Raw genomic sequence first — 15,935 nt, forward strand, 5'->3', positions numbered from 1 at the left:
CTATATAAATTAAACATACCAACACTATCCCGGCGCACAATACATACATCTCAATATCCATTTTAGAATAATCGTACTGTTAGCACTATGTATGTCATAGAATTACGGTGAAAACATCTAGAGAGAGAACATGTGAGTAGGATAGAAGTATATTTCCTAGAAAGAAGCGTACAAGTATTCCATTGCCGAGGGAATTGTCAGGCGATAGAGATATCTTAGCACCGTTTTTAGCTCCAGCCAATAGCACATAGAGCTTGGACAAGCTGCTGATCGAAAAGCCTCACATAGAGTGTTAGACGGTGTTTTCTGTTGTCACGGTACTTAGCAGGGGTCCCGAGGCCGAGGTTGAAACAACCGTAGCTGGAGTGCGTTTTGATTTGGGCCCCGGTGTCGGCCGCGAGGGACTCAGCCTGAGAGATCCCGCCGCCGGATTGGTCGACTATTCCCACTGGCTGACAGCCCTCAGGTACTTGACGGATGTTTTCGAGGGAAAAAAAAAAAACAAAAAATACAGCTGGGAACTGTCTTAGTGGAATATACTTTAGGTATCTCTTAGGGGCACGCGGTCGCGTACTAACACGCTTATGCTATTCCCCCCCGAGTCGAATCAAATACGAAAATTTCTTCGTAAAAATTGCACGTCCAAGAATTTACCCTTTGTTTCGTGTCCTATCGATACCGAGACGGCTTCTCCAAATAAGAGAATCGATAACAATATGGATGACAAAGATCGACACAAATACTGCTGCTATAAACATACGTAGGAATCACCGTTGATTAACTGATCAGGATTAATCCCGAAATGTAGTACCGTAAACCAATCAAAACGCAAACCAAATCTCGCGACACGTTATTATTGTTCTCAAAATCTAATCGGAGATACTTAAGCAAGAAATGCGCGCAGCAGGGACGCTACACATATTGGTATATGATCCAGAGTTTAGGCATTAGACTGGGTGCGACCAAGGAAGCTTCTAATCCCATAGACTGGACATTGACGAAGGTTGCTAGGAATCGCATTACATGCGCAACGCTGTATAAAATACGCTTTTTGGGTTTAGGACAAGAAAGACATTACATGCGATAGATTCATGTCTCTATGTGACAACGAAATTGTGTTGCAGGGGCGAGAAACTTTACGTTACGAAGGACAAAAGGTCTAGAAATTCATACTGGAGAAGAATGGCCTGGGGATGCGCGCTGTTGGTTATAGTAATTGCTGTAATCATCGCCATTTTGGCCGCAAGTAAGACGGGTTATTATTCTTTTAACTTTACAAGATATATATCAATAACAATATCCCAATAACATAATATATAAAAAAAATATACTATCCATATAACAATATAAAAAAAATATTATACATGTATAAAATAAATTAGACACTTTATAAATATATAATAAAATTGCTCCAAAATAAAAATGTTGTGTCTTTATTTTAGCTGGTGTATTTCCAATACCGGCTACAGAACCCTTAGAGAACGTGGAAGCAAATAACACACGCCAATTTAACGAAGTGCAGACGGCTGGAAGTCGAGAATATGTGAAGGATCCGCCATTAAGTCCACCACCTTTAACTTCGACTTTTCCACCGTGGCCTACAACTGACGAAACGTTATTCGATATTGTACCAGATGCTCTGGATGGAACTTTGAGACTAGATGATTTTAACTGGAATGACGATTTTAGTGACATCAAATCTCGAGTATACAGACAAGTAAGCTCCGAGATAGAGGAGCATCTAGGGAACATTCTTCGACAAGCGGGCAGCACGTCTATAATCACAGTATACGACATCAATAAGGAAGGAGAAATAAGATTCAGAATAAGTCATCCACCTCGGAATGCACCTGAAGAGAGTCAGGAATACATCGAAGATGTATTACGAAAAAATGGTAATATGATCGGAGAATATCACTTGAACAGACTTCATGTAGGAAAACTTATCGATCAATGTGAATATGGCAATCTCGAGTGCACCGGAAACTGTAAATACGATTATCCTTCTGGCATATTTGTATGTACCTGCAAATTAGGAGAAATATTGCATCATGATGGCAAAACTTGTGTGGATGATAGCGATTTGAGTAATGTCGAAATGGATGATGTAATGCCACAATCTACCACGGAACCAATTGATGATTTTCAAGGTAGAAGCAGAGATCCAGGCGCAATAAACTTTGAACCTAGACATCCCAATACTTGGAAAAATACGGACTTCAAAACAGGTTCGACAGAAACAGACACATCAACGGCGAAATCTAAAACAAAATATGTTAATCCTGAGCAATCTGACATATCAATAGAACAGCAGACCGAATTTACACCAACGACGAAACATTCAGTTTTCGAGAATGATGATTCTCATTGGAATCATGAATATGTACATCATTCGAAGGAAACCACCATCGAAGCAGGGCCTCCCATCAAAGTCTCCCAAGAGTCTTCTGCTAAACTAGAACCTACCTCTGAACCAGAACCTACAATTGAACCAGAATTCAGTGCTGAACCAGAACCTAATGCTGAGCCAGAACCCAATGCTGAACCAGAACCCAGTGCTGAGCCAGAACCCAGTGCTGAACCAGAACCCAGTGCTGAGCCAGAACCCAGTGCTGAGCCAGAACCCACTGCTGAGCCAGAACCCAGTGCTGAGCCAGAACCCACTGCTGAGCCAGAACCCAGTGCTGAGCCAGAACCCACTGCTGAGCCAGAACCCAGTGCTGAGCCAGAACCCACTGCTGAGCCAGAACCCAGTGCTGAGCCAGAACCCACTGCTGAGCCAGAACCCAGTGCTGAGCCAGAACCCACTGCTGAGCCAGAACCCAGTGCTGAGCCAGAACCCACTGCTGAGCCAGAACCCAGTGCTGAGCCAGAACCCACTGCTGAGCCAGAACCCACTGCTGAGCCAGAACCCACTGCTGAGCCAGAACCCAGTGCTGAGCCAGAACCCACTGCTGAGCCAGAGCCTACTATTTCACCAGAAATTACTGTTACACCAGAACTCACCGTTAAACCAGAACCAGAGCCTACACCTATATTATCCGCTGCTGTACCAAATCCTGCTTCTGAATTAGAGCCTACTGCAAAACCAGAAATTGCTCCTGAAATCGAATTTACTATTGAAGCAGAATCAATTACTGAAAGAGAATCTACTGCAAAATTAATACCTGTTACAGAATCAGCAACAACTATTAATGAAACAGATAGTGAGGTAAAATCAAAAACGGAATCGCAACATTTAACAACAGAACCGTATTTGAAATCAAAAACTGACATATCTGATCAACCTGAATTTTCTGTTAAACCGATATCTCATGATGATACTTCTGAATCATCTACACAGACATCACCTTCGGACGATGCTGGTACAACTAATGTATTCAAATCTCTTATTGAATTAACAGATAAAAACGATTATTCCAAAAACAATGAAACTCCTATCACAACTGTAAAGTCTAATGAAAATCCAACAGACAATGATACACCTTTACAGATAATACCTTTAACATCTAAAGATATCAATGATAATGTAAATACTAAAACAACAACAATACAATCTTATGGTAAGAATGAAATTACTGAAAGTACAATTATCGAGGCCGGTCTTACTACCTTAGATTATAGAGATTTAAAACAAAATGGTGATGTAAATGTTATAGCAACCAAATCTGAGAATCATGCGGAATCAGTCACAGAACAATTTACACAAAATCCTAATCTTCAAGAAGATAAAGAAAATGACTCTACTACAAAAACAAATTTTGATACGAATTTAAGTAATATCCAAAATGATAGTTCTGCGGCTAGTGGACACGATTTAATAACAAAGCAAAAATCAGACATTGATTTAAATGTTTTTGAACAGGTTAGTTTAACTACTGCAGCAACTACTGTGCCAGTCACATCAGTAGAAGAAAAGACAGAATCGACTACTAAATTCATCAATAACGATAGGCATTCATCGACAGGACATATCCATACAATAGAAATAAATGGCGTAAATAATAGGAACCCAGAAACAAATAATTATACTAAAGTACACGAGACAACTACGATACCAGAAACTACTCCAATTAACATATTTACTCAGCCAATACTTGGATATCGGGAAGAACTTGTACCCGAGCCCGCATTGCAACCAAATACACCAGATTCAAACGAGAAAAATGTCATTGAACATATGCCGACAACGATCTTCCCTAAAGTACCGGAAAATTTTGCTCACAATGTCGAGCCACTCAGGGAACCTATCATGAAATCGGCGGATGACGAACATATCATGTTGATACCAAAATCCGAGCAACCAGTAGAGATACACGCGATAATTCCAGAACTCATTCCAGAACAAGCCACAAATAAATCTCTAAAAGCAGAAAATTCGACAACAAAAGAGAACAAATCTGTAGAAGGTACAATCTCTATCGATTCATCTACAATACATACTAATGAGAATATCGTTCTTGCGAGCAATAATAAACATGCGGTACGCCCTGATGAAATTCAAGAACATTTAACGAGTCACCCTCTTCACCCGGCAGTATTTCCAGAAAATTCGGTAGATCATTTTACAGGGAAGTCAGACGATCGACCGGCTGAGGATATGTCACCATTCTTACCGGACGTTCATAAAGAAAAGGAAAGTCTAAAGAAGCCACGCTTAGATAAGGACGAGCAAGATGGTCCTAATCCCTTTGAAACTCATATCGATGATGTTATAACGCATCGGCCATTAACACGTAATAATGCAGACAGAGTAAATGAAACTGAAACCAAAGATTTATTAATTGACGTTAATTCCAAGAATAACGAAGAGAAGGTAGATATCATAAAGAAAATCACACAGAATCATGAAATAAATACGACAAATGATGTAGACAACAGCACAAATACTAACAATACGGAATCTAAGATTCTGAACGCATTACATCAAACTAATACAGCGAAATCAGTCGACAATGATGGAACAAAAGGCATTACAGATCAAGAAAATGGCGGTTTCTCCGAAGACAAAGAATTGAAAGTGATCCCATTGGCAGTAGAAAATAAATCAGTAGATTCAATTTCTCAAACTACACTGCAACCTATAGATAAGAAAACGGAACCTGAAGTTGTAACTTCCGCTGGAAAGAAAGTACAAGAAATTGAAGGTATCACGATAGAAAGCGGTGTAACAAGTTCAGAGAAACCAGAAGAAAACGCTGTCGAAGATCATTACAATGACATTACGGATGAGGCTTTGTCAAAAGGATATCAGCACGATAATACCGGCATTCCAATTAAAGTTATAGAATCATCCAAAAAAGCAGTTTTAAAAAATATTGACCCTATAAAAATTTCTTATGATCCTTATTCGTCGATAACTACGTTCGATGTCATAAAGAAAAAAAACGGAACGAATGAAAAGATATCTTCTGATACGACACAAAGTTCGATGGTTACGAAAACCGATGAAGCTGTAAACAATCAAATGGAAGATGGTAGATTGACTACACAAGAACCTGTGTTGCCTATAGAAATTCAACAGGAAATGTCCACGACAACCGACAAAGTTGAAATCACGACTGTAATCAATAATGGAAAACATGAAGAGAACAATACGGAATCACCGAATGTTGGTCAATCCGACGAGAAAGAAACTGTTACAACACAAATAACAACAACTCAAGCCACACTGGAAACTAAGACTACAGCTCAGATCCCAATCTTGCCTGAGGAGCTGCAAACGACAGAAAGTGATATATTATCAACAACATTGAGTGAAGAGGTACCGAGTGTAGACAAGAAAACGGAAACTGCTGATAAAACAGTTTCAACGGATGATGCTAACAATGCAACGAAAAAAAATGAAGCAGAGAAGGAGAGTGCTGTTACACCCAGCAACGTAATGGATACATCGGAAAGAAGCATGGCAGCGACAACAGTGTACGAGAGTAACGTCAGCTTAGGAACTGGCCGGAAAATAGAATATGATAAAAATGGGCAGATAATTGAAAGTGCGACGGAAAGCATAAAAATTGAGACTACTCCTATGATATCCACGATAGAAAAAGATATTGCAGATGGCGTAGAAGGAACCTCACCTATGCCTAACGATATCACCACCACGGAAGATGTCAGACCGGTCACGGAAATGTTGGACGACACGGAACCCATGATAGATTATAGAATATTGTTCACCACGGTTCCGCCAAGACCGATATTGCTTGATCCGGAACTGTCTGAAGAGGCGCTCAGAGTAATACCGCTGGAAAAGAGTCAGGAAAGCAAGAAAAAACCGATCGACAAAAAGGGATTCGACAAACACAAATACAAAAAAGAAAAAGACTTGAGTCTGGAGGATCAGAATGAAGATAACGTTTTGACAGAAAGATTCGATCAAACCATACTTTCCCAAACGGAACCATCGACGATTACGACTGCAGACCGTGAGGAACTGCATGACAGTGTGGTAAGCTCGGATATATACCCAAATGTACCCAGGTTCACCGTGGCTGACAAGGAAGGCAACATCGTGCCCATATCAAAATGGAAAGATACAGCTGCTAGAACCGAAAATAAAGATGTGATCGCAGAGACGAAGCCCAAAAATTATCCTAGCTTTATACCTGTGTCGGAAGAGATAATAGAGTCGGTACCAGTCACGGAGCCCTACGTAATCATGCGAAATTATACTCGTCCCATGATCATAATAAACGATGCGGAAAAAACGGCAGCAAATGAGACGACAGTCGAAGGTCAAACTAATGTAAGAGCAAACGAAACGACTGGACAAAACGCCACCTTTTTTTCAGATCAAGTATTCAGCGACCACGAAGAAGCGAAAGTAGATCACGTTACGGAAGAGTCGACTACACAAACTTCAACGTTGAAGGTGGAGAGCGAAAATACCACAGCTAGTAGTCCTTCGGAATTTCCATTTCCTGGAAGCCTCGTGAAATGCTCCACAAGTCAATTTCAATGCGTTAATGGAACGTCTAGGAACGGTGCGTATTGCGTCCCACAGTCTGCCAAATGCGACTCCGAAAATGATTGTTCCGACGGCTCGGATGAGTGGAACTGCACAGCAGAAGGTTGTTCGAGTAACTTCCGCTGCGCTAATGGACATTGTCTGAAGAGGCACCTTGTTTGCAACAAAATAGTAGATTGTGATGATGGCAGCGATGAGCATAACTGCGAGAACTGGCAGTGTCAGTCTGATGAATTTAGATGCCCAAACGGTAAGTATTGAGTACAATTGATATACAAAACGATATGCAAGAATAATAATAGAATGATGGAAAGTAATAAAGTTCCATATTCTTGATTATTTGTTAAGACTTTCAAAAGCTTTCTAATTTTGAATAAAATATTATTAGAATTTTATTACATACTTATACAAAAAGATTTAATAAATCGTGAGCATATCGCTAATGAATAAAATTTAATAATCACAATGATTGAGATATCTCGAATAATAATTCTTATCAGAATCACGATAGAATTATGAAATTTTACGATTGTAGGAAGATGCATTCCGGGATTATGGCAGTGCGATGGTCGGCCCGATTGCGAAGGACATCAGGACGAGTACAATTGCGCGGAAACTTGCGGAAACAATGAGTATCTGTGCCCAACGGAAAAGTGGTGCATCCCACAAGTGTGGCATTGCAACGGAGTTGCCGATTGCGTTAATGGGGAAGACGAAAAGTTATGCGACTGCGCCCTAGATCAATTCAAATGTCAAACCGGTGGATGCATCCCCCGGAACCAAATCTGTGACGGCATCGAGAATTGTCCGGATTATTCGGATGAATGGAGTTGCCTAATCACCAATATTACTACAGATCGAAATCTCACTAATGCGGAAACGGATAGCAACACGGCGAGCGAAGCGAATCGCGTGCCATTTTTGAAGATAAGGTACTTAGATCATACCAAATAAATATAATAAATTTATTGTTTGTTTTCCTGATTTCTAAATTATGTTTATTAATTCGAAACCACAATAACTGTACTATTTTATTAAAGAAAGAGAAAAAATAGTTCGATAAAATGTGAAACGCCTGTGCAAGTCTCCACAGTTGTTAGTGCGTAAAAAATTCAAATCAATAATTAAAACTTAAAATATTATCCAATATATTATATAAAAATGTGCAAATGTTTCGATCTTAGATTTGAATCCTCTCCAATGTAACAGTCAAAAAAGTATAATAATAAAAAGGTGAATAGGCTGTAATCTCTTCTCCTAGCAGTCTTCCAATGTCGAAAGCATCTAATAATAGGTCTGTTCGTGTTGCATGAAATCCCCAAATATTTTTACACTTAAAATGAGATATAGATATATATTTGACCTTTAAAAGAAAGAAAACGAAGATGCCGAATGGCAAAAGTGCAAGTAATGTGAACAGATCTAATAAAATGACGATCAAAATGAAAAAATAAAGCAAGAAGAGAGATTACGCTTTCCAAAGTGATGTAAAACCCCAAATAGCACACAGCACCTTATACCACAGAACGTTAAAAAAGCACTAAAAAAAAGTAGCACAGCAGCGCCTGTAAACGCTTTTACAGCTGCGCTATTTGGGATATAACGAGAAAAATAATTATAAATAATTATTTTAAAAAATCCTAATTTTTTTTTTAGATCGAAATATATTAATATGAGTATTAATAAGTATAACGTTTTAAGAAAAGAAAATTATAAAGACTTGTGCTTATATAAAAAAAAAGTTCTTGAAAATATTGGGAAACAATAAAAATAAATTTTTTAAAAATTAATAATAAGTATTTCATATTGCTTTGCAATATAAAAAAAGATATAAAATTTCGATGCAGACAATATAACGGCGACTATCAACTAGTCTGCTCGGATGGGTGGAGCGAAGAATTCAGCGATTCCTATTGTCAAGCTTTGGGATTCGCCGGATCTGACGAAACACTTGAATCGTTCGCGTGGGATAGAAGCCAGAAAATCCTAAGACTGAAGACAAACCCTAATTATCGCCTGCCGCTAGTCACGAACTTAGAGGAAGTGGGATTCTGCGTCTCAGACAAGGTTATGCAAGTATCGTGTCAGGAATTCACTTGTGGTCTGCACTATACGGAAGAATCGACTGCAAGATTAACAGATCCTCCTGAGCGATGGTCTAGTACGGCCTTGTTGAAAAAATCAGAAGATGGGACCGTTTGTACAGCCAGTATAATCGGCCCTGTGCATGCTCTAACTAGTTATTCCTGCATCTATAGGTAATTTGATACAGAAATGATTGTACGAATTTATTTATAAAGAGCAAGACAAATCATAAAAGATTAAAAATGCGTTTTCTTAAAAGGATCCTAAAGCCTGTATGTCCGACTAAATCGTAATTTTTGTATAATAATTACTTTTTTCCTCTTTTACAGATTTGAAAATCTTTTTCTAGGATTAAAGTATACGCATTAATACATGTCGGTGAGTTAGAGTTTATGCTGCGGACAAAAAATTTTTCTTAAAATTTCAATTTCGAAGATTTCAATTTTTTGTCGTTCTCGACATAAACTCCACCTCACATACATGTATTAATGCGTATACTTTAATAAAAGGATCTTCGAATCTGTAAAAAAGGAAAAAATTAAGTAATTGTTACACAAAAAAATTAGTCAGTAATACAGACGGCTTTAGAATTCTCTTAATCTCTGGTATAACAAAAATTTTTACGAAAAAGTAGAAAAAAAATTACACAGATTGAGACAAGATATCTTGGAAATTCTTAATTCTTTGTAGATATTCGTAGTGAGACATAAACGAGATTTGTCTATCTTAGATCGGAATCAGATTACGCATTGAAAATTGAGATTGTAGACTAAAAAATTGAAATTTATAACCAATCAAATCAATAAGAGCTAAAATTCCTTTGTCTTCACATTGGTTAAATTTCAGACTTCAATATTTTAATCTTTAATGTATATAATAAATCTGATTCCGATCTTAAAGGAATCCTAAAGCCGTCTGTATTACCGATTAAATCAATCTTTGTACAACAATTATTTTTTTCTTCTTTTACAGATTTGAAAATCCTTTTCCAGGATTAAAGTATACGCATTAATACGTGTCTGTGAGGTGGAGTTTATGCCGAGAACAACAAAAAATTTTTCTTAAAAGAACCCCACACTAATCCTATATGAAATTGGGTCGGTGAAATCAAATGGTGTTTTCTCATATGTTATCTGCTAAATAAAACATATAAGTCTTAGCGCAAAAAAATGAACAGTTTTCGTGTTCGATTCATCTACAGTCACTCTGACATCTCATTATACAATACTCAATAACTTCTAAACAGCTGACCTAAAATGGGTAAAATTATAGTGTTTTGGAAAGGCTTCAACAAGGACTATAAGAAAATGAAAGAAAAAGTAGGGAGTTTTACCTAAAAAATTTGAATTGACTTTGCCCTACCTTGGCGACACCACCCAAAGTCAAACTGATGAAGCCAGTGACTAGGTTTTTTTAAACACTACAACTTTTATCTAAAACATTTTTTTATAAAACTTATAGTTTTCCAGATATTTTGTCGTTTCGGAACATTTTATGTTCCTTATATGATTATATAAGGTTTATATGATTATATATGGTGCCACATATAATTATATCCCACATATAATTACATACTATCACATATAATATCTAAGATATATACACATGTATAAAACGATTCTTTGTTACAGAATATGTAGTGTAATTCCCAGGATCTGAATGATGAAAATAACTTAATAAATAATTAAGAAACAAAATGTGTGCATACGTACACACACACATGGGACAAACCTCTACCATGTTAATTACACTACATATTTTGTAACAACTTTTCAAAACACTAAAATTTTATCCATTTCAGCTAAAAATTATTGAGTATTTTATGGTGAGATGTCAGCGACTGTAAGTGAATCGAACACGAAAACTATTCATTTTTTTGCGCTAAAACTTATATATTTTATTTAGCAGATCAAGCTATAACATACGAGAAAATCATGATTTCACTGGGATTAAATTTCATGTAGGATTAGAGCGGGGGTCCTTTCAATTTCAAAATTTTTTTATCGTTCTCGGCATAAACTTCACACAGACACATATTAATGCGTATACTTTAATCCTGGAAAAGGATTTTCAAATCTGTAAAAGAGGAAAAAAATAATTGTTAAGTAAAAAAGTAATTGTTAAAGAAAAAAATAATTGTTAGTATTTTATAAACCGAAATAAAATTATAAGATCCCTGGCGGAAAAATTTTTATGAAAAACTGCATAGATTGAGACAAGATCTTAGTTAAAAATTCGTAATTAATTTTTCATAGATATTCATAATGAGACGTAGAGTGGTGTTGTTTGAAGACAAAGGATTTCTTGATTTTTCAAATAAACGACGTCACTCCCACTATATGAATATCTATAAAAATTAAACTGCGAAGATTTTGTCTCAATCCATACAGTTTTTCGTAAAAATTTTTCCATCAAGGATCTTATAATTTTATAAAATAGAATATTTTATTTTTGACATAATATGTAATACATTATTATTAACATACATAATTTTTTACACTTGATCTAGTAGGCACAAGGAAAAGAGTGGATGGCAGCTTTTCACCAATGGAATTATGTTAAAAGGAAACACCGTTAAAAATATCATCCCCTATCCTCGAGTGAAATATAATCAGTTCCTGTACAATAACGACATCGCTCTAATCGAATTAGGAGAGCCATTGGTATTTTCCAGAAACATTAGCGCCATATGTCTTCCCAGACAGCCTATCCAGGTACTTTCAATTAAATTCTCTGATAAGGCTATGTGTAGCTCATTATTTAATTAACACATTCCTGATCTCTGTATACATGATGATTTTTCAGCCGGAGCAAATTTGCGTAACGGTAGGATGGGCATTCCCTAGAAATGGGGAAATTAATTTACAACAATATCTCAAATTCATGCCTCGTCCATTGAATAATTCCGATAAGTGTAACGCCACGAGCCATTATGCAGGATTCATCACAAAACACGATATATGCATGGATAAAAACCCTTGTTACGTAAGTTTGACAAAAAATGCAATTTTTACATTTCTATAATTATTTTAAAGAAATAATAAAACTTTTAAGAAACTTCTGCGAATATACTCATCTCTTTAAGTAGGACATATAACACATATATTAATATTTACGCTTTAAACAAATTACATACACGTAAAAGTTGTATTCATAACATTCTGTTTTATTGAGCAACACATTTTTATAAATTATTTATTTTATTTGATATTAGTTTTATTGTTATAAACAAAATTTTTTAAATAATAATAAAAATCTAAATTTTTTTATATAAATATTTTAAATACTAAAAATGAACTTATGTAAAGTTTCATTGAGATTCACCAATTAGTTTATAACAAATAAATATTTTGTTTATTTACTGAACAATTAATGTCTCAATGTAACTTTACATAAATATTTTTGAATTCATAAAATACTTATATTAAAAAAATGAGATTTTTATCATTATTTTATAATACATTTTTATATATTTCTATTAAAGTACAAATTTTAAAAATATTACTTTTTATTGAAATAACTTTTGATCCGTATGATCATGACTGTCTCTAATTTTTTTGTGTTACTTTTAAATGCAATTTAGACTAATCTGTAATTTTTTCAAGTAATTCTTAACATATTGCCTTACAATCTTCTTAAATAATCATATTCAATTAATTCATTGTAATTATAAAATACACATCATTATCACGTAAATCGTAAATATGCAAAATTAACAAATTATTAAAAACTTAATTTTAATGCGTTGAGAAATTATAATTACATATTAATGGTAAATCAATTTGTGTTTTTAGAATGACGAAGGAACGCCACTGATGTGTGCCAGTGAATCGCAGGGTGCTCCGGGAAGATGGGAAATCCAGGGATTACTAAGTCATCGTAGAGAATGCTTGGGGAGTCATCCAGCAATTTACTCAAGCTTGGAACCAGCGCTCCCGTGGTTGCGCGAAACAGTGCCAGCTTTGCAGACGCAGAGCTAAATCATTGTCATAACAATTTATCGAAGATAAAGAAGCCGATACTTCACGTTAGACAAGAGAATCAGATAGTTTTAATAAGAAAAAGATCATAATTTTTTATATATAAAACTACGATAGAAGAAAAATTCGAATAGATCTCCCTAATTTTCTTTGTGCTTAAAAAAGTCCATATTCATTTACATTCGCGTCTTCTCTTTTTCCAATTTTAATGTTCCTATTGATAGCACGAAAGATATTTTAATAATTCTCGAATATCGCAACAGCAGTGAGTTATCATAAGAAAAACTTAAGCCTTTATTGTTACACGACAGATCGCAGGGAGAGTGAAAAATTCTAGAGAATTATGACACTTGTAATGAAAATCAAAGACAAAATTATACCGACTTATAATTAAGGAATCTTTGTGTAAATATTGTATAAAGTAATTGTTTATTATGGATAATGTGGTATAAGAATTTTTATTAGTTTAACGGTCTCTTAAAGACATTTCTACATTCTTGTATTCAAAATTACTACTTATTACTATTTACACAAAATTATTGCCCCACTTGAATTAAAAAATAATTTTTGTGATACATTTTGAATATTTCCAATACACTTTATATACACAATTGATAAGATATACCTATCTAATTATTTAATACAAGAGACCGATACATATGCATGTCCGATTACATACGAATCAATAGTTTGTCTCAGAGATCCTAAATAAGGATTTCTGAAATGAACAATGGATACAATTAAGCAATAGATAGGATAAATGTATATAATATATAACTATTTTTTAATAAAATGCATTGTTATAGAGATTAAACAACAAAGTATGTTTACACATATACGTAGTCATTGATGAATGCGTATTTTTATATATTTCGAGTAAAAATGGTAAATAAATGTATTTTAAACAATTCTGATATTTTCTTTCATCACTGATCAATCGCTTTTAAAATCCTTCTTTATAATAAATAAATTAAAAGATAAATGATAAAAATGATTTTGCATTATAAAAAAATCAAAGCAACAATATTAACATGTATTCATTAAAACATAATATGAATTAATCGATATTTAAATAAACCAAACAATTATCTCGTTAATTATCTGTCTGTTTCTTCGGCTTAGCTGCTACTTCTGCAGCTATAATTGCATTATCTAAAATAATTAATGATTCTGATATACTATTTATAACTGCATTATATTTAGACAGCAGATCATGTACATGAGCATCCAACTCTTTGGAATCTTTGTAAACTTCGAGATACGACAGTGACAGTTTGTTAAGTGTATTATTTAATTCGGGCGCATCTTTGATACGTTCTGATTCTAACACAGGCATGAGTTCCTGTACTTTGTTTAACAGCTTATGGTTCTCCATAATCTCTGGCTCCATTGTCAACAACAGCTGTGCTTTAGCATTGGTGGGCATGTCAACATCTTCACAAGTAGGCTCCAAATAGCCATTTAACTCCGGCAAACGTTTGATAAGTGCATTTGGTTTTTCTCTGCCTGATAATGCTGAGCTGATTAATGAATTGATGTCTGTGAGTCGATCGATGATAGCGTTTGGCGGTGCAGGATCATCAATATTCATCGTCTTACCAAGTCCATATACTTGTTTCTCTAAATTAGCAATTCTCTCTTCTAACAACTTGACGGACGACATCTCGAGAACTGAAATACAAAAGCACCCTTGTACAAACTGCCATTAAAGATTGATCTATAATTAGAGTTCTTTGCTTCCTGTTTCTTGCTTTTTACCACTTCTTAAGCCTATTCTACAATGTGCTCTTTGTTTCCTATCTCTTGCTTTTATCTTTTGCTTTTTTTTCCTTTTATACCAACCGTTTTATCAACAAATGTATTTTTTGCTACGTATTCCTTGATTCTTTCAAAATTCATTAACTTTTATCTCGAGCGATATAAAACAAAAAACTGGATAAGAAGCAAAAAGACAAGATATAAAAAATAACAAAAGGCAAGAAACAAGAAACAAAAAGTACATTGTAGAACAGGCTTTAGTCTAATCTATATATACAATGTACTCCTTACTTCTTGTTTCTTGCCTTTTACTTCTTCCTTTTTTTTCCTTTTATACACTTTAATTTGATTTTTTGTTATATGTTTCTTATCTCTTCAAAAATTTGTCAACTTTTATGTTTATCTCATACAACAGAAAATGAAGAAATAGGATAATAAATAAAAAAAACAAAAAATAAAAGGTAGTAAAAAGCAAGAGAAAGATTAAACATTGTAGATTAGACTTTTATACCTTGCCTCTTATTCTATTTTTTTTTTATTTTTTTGTTGTTTGAGATAAAAGTTGACGTACTTTGGAAGAGATAAGAAACATATATGATAATCTGAATAAAATAATCACAAAGAAGGAAAAAAGTAAGAAACAAGAAGCAAAGAGCATATTATAGATTAGATGCTTCAAAATACAAATAGTCAGATGAGTCGGTAGATGTATGTACGAGTCAGTTATTCTGATCTTTATTACCCTTAAAATTTATCTCTGTTATTTATGCAATTAATTAAATAGCACTCCTTGTTAATCAATCAAATTTCTTTAAAAAAAACTAAATTGTATTAATGTGATCGTTCACTGATAGTATATATTTACACAGTTTCAGTGTACGGAGTAAAATCTTCCTCGGAGAAGACGATTTTGGAGAATGTAACCTTAGCTATATTTTCAATAAACGGTCAAATAACAGAGAACACAAAAAGTTTAACTTACGGAAAATTCCCGTAAATTACACAATATTGTCAATAACTGAACCACTTACTTGTCGGCAAAAATCCAAGTAAACAGAGCCAGAATAAATTTGACAGAAGTCAACAAAGGTTAGAGGTTATTCTTATGCGTGGGTGGGGAACCTACTAAGCCATAGGGAAAAATA

General features: G+C 34.8%; 2 protein-coding genes across 5 annotated transcripts in view; one reads left to right on the forward strand and one right to left on the reverse strand.

The window, feature by feature from the left end:
- The window catches only part of LOC108747907, a 50,197-nt gene extending 36,326 nt beyond the window's left edge, over nucleotides 1-13,871 (forward strand). Inside the window, exons 4-11 of one of the 4 annotated variants that reach the window (XM_018485797.1) lie at nucleotides 326-466; nucleotides 1,125-1,246; nucleotides 1,443-7,217; nucleotides 7,503-7,899; nucleotides 8,815-9,225; nucleotides 11,562-11,766; nucleotides 11,858-12,037; nucleotides 12,847-13,871. In XM_018485797.1, coding sequence (XP_018341299.1) covers nucleotides 326-466; nucleotides 1,125-1,246; nucleotides 1,443-7,217; nucleotides 7,503-7,899; nucleotides 8,815-9,225; nucleotides 11,562-11,766; nucleotides 11,858-12,037; nucleotides 12,847-13,032 — 7,417 coding nt within the window. In that variant the 3' untranslated portion in view covers nucleotides 13,033-13,871. The remainder of the gene's footprint in view (nucleotides 1-325; nucleotides 467-1,124; nucleotides 1,247-1,442; nucleotides 7,218-7,502; nucleotides 7,900-8,814; nucleotides 9,226-11,561; nucleotides 11,767-11,857; nucleotides 12,038-12,846) is intronic. The other 3 variants (XM_018485798.1, XM_018485799.1, XM_018485801.1) reach the window with 3 other exon arrangements.
- A 185-nt stretch (nucleotides 13,872-14,056) lies between these two features.
- On the reverse strand, nucleotides 14,057-15,832 carry LOC108747909. The gene is made up of 2 exons (XM_018485811.1): nucleotides 15,822-15,832; nucleotides 14,057-14,703 (listed from the first exon to the last, which is right to left on the reverse strand). Exon 2 carries the CDS (start codon nucleotides 14,693-14,695, stop codon nucleotides 14,126-14,128), a length of 570 nt encoding a protein of 189 aa, XP_018341313.1. The 5' UTR covers nucleotides 14,696-14,703; nucleotides 15,822-15,832; the 3' UTR covers nucleotides 14,057-14,125.
- Between the last annotated feature and the right edge of the window lie 103 nt (nucleotides 15,833-15,935).

The sequence above is a fragment of the Trachymyrmex septentrionalis genome, unplaced genomic scaffold (genome assembly GCF_001594115.1).
Source record: "Trachymyrmex septentrionalis isolate Tsep2-gDNA-1 unplaced genomic scaffold, Tsep1.0 scaffold202, whole genome shotgun sequence".
In the NCBI taxonomy this organism is placed as follows: domain Eukaryota; kingdom Metazoa; phylum Arthropoda; class Insecta; order Hymenoptera; family Formicidae; genus Trachymyrmex; species Trachymyrmex septentrionalis.

What these genes read in the sequence shown, in the direction of transcription:
- LOC108747909 (XM_018485811.1), bottom strand. Translation starts at nt 14,695, where the DNA reads ATGTCGTCCGTCAAGTTGTTAGAAGAGAGAATTGCTAATTTAGAGAAA.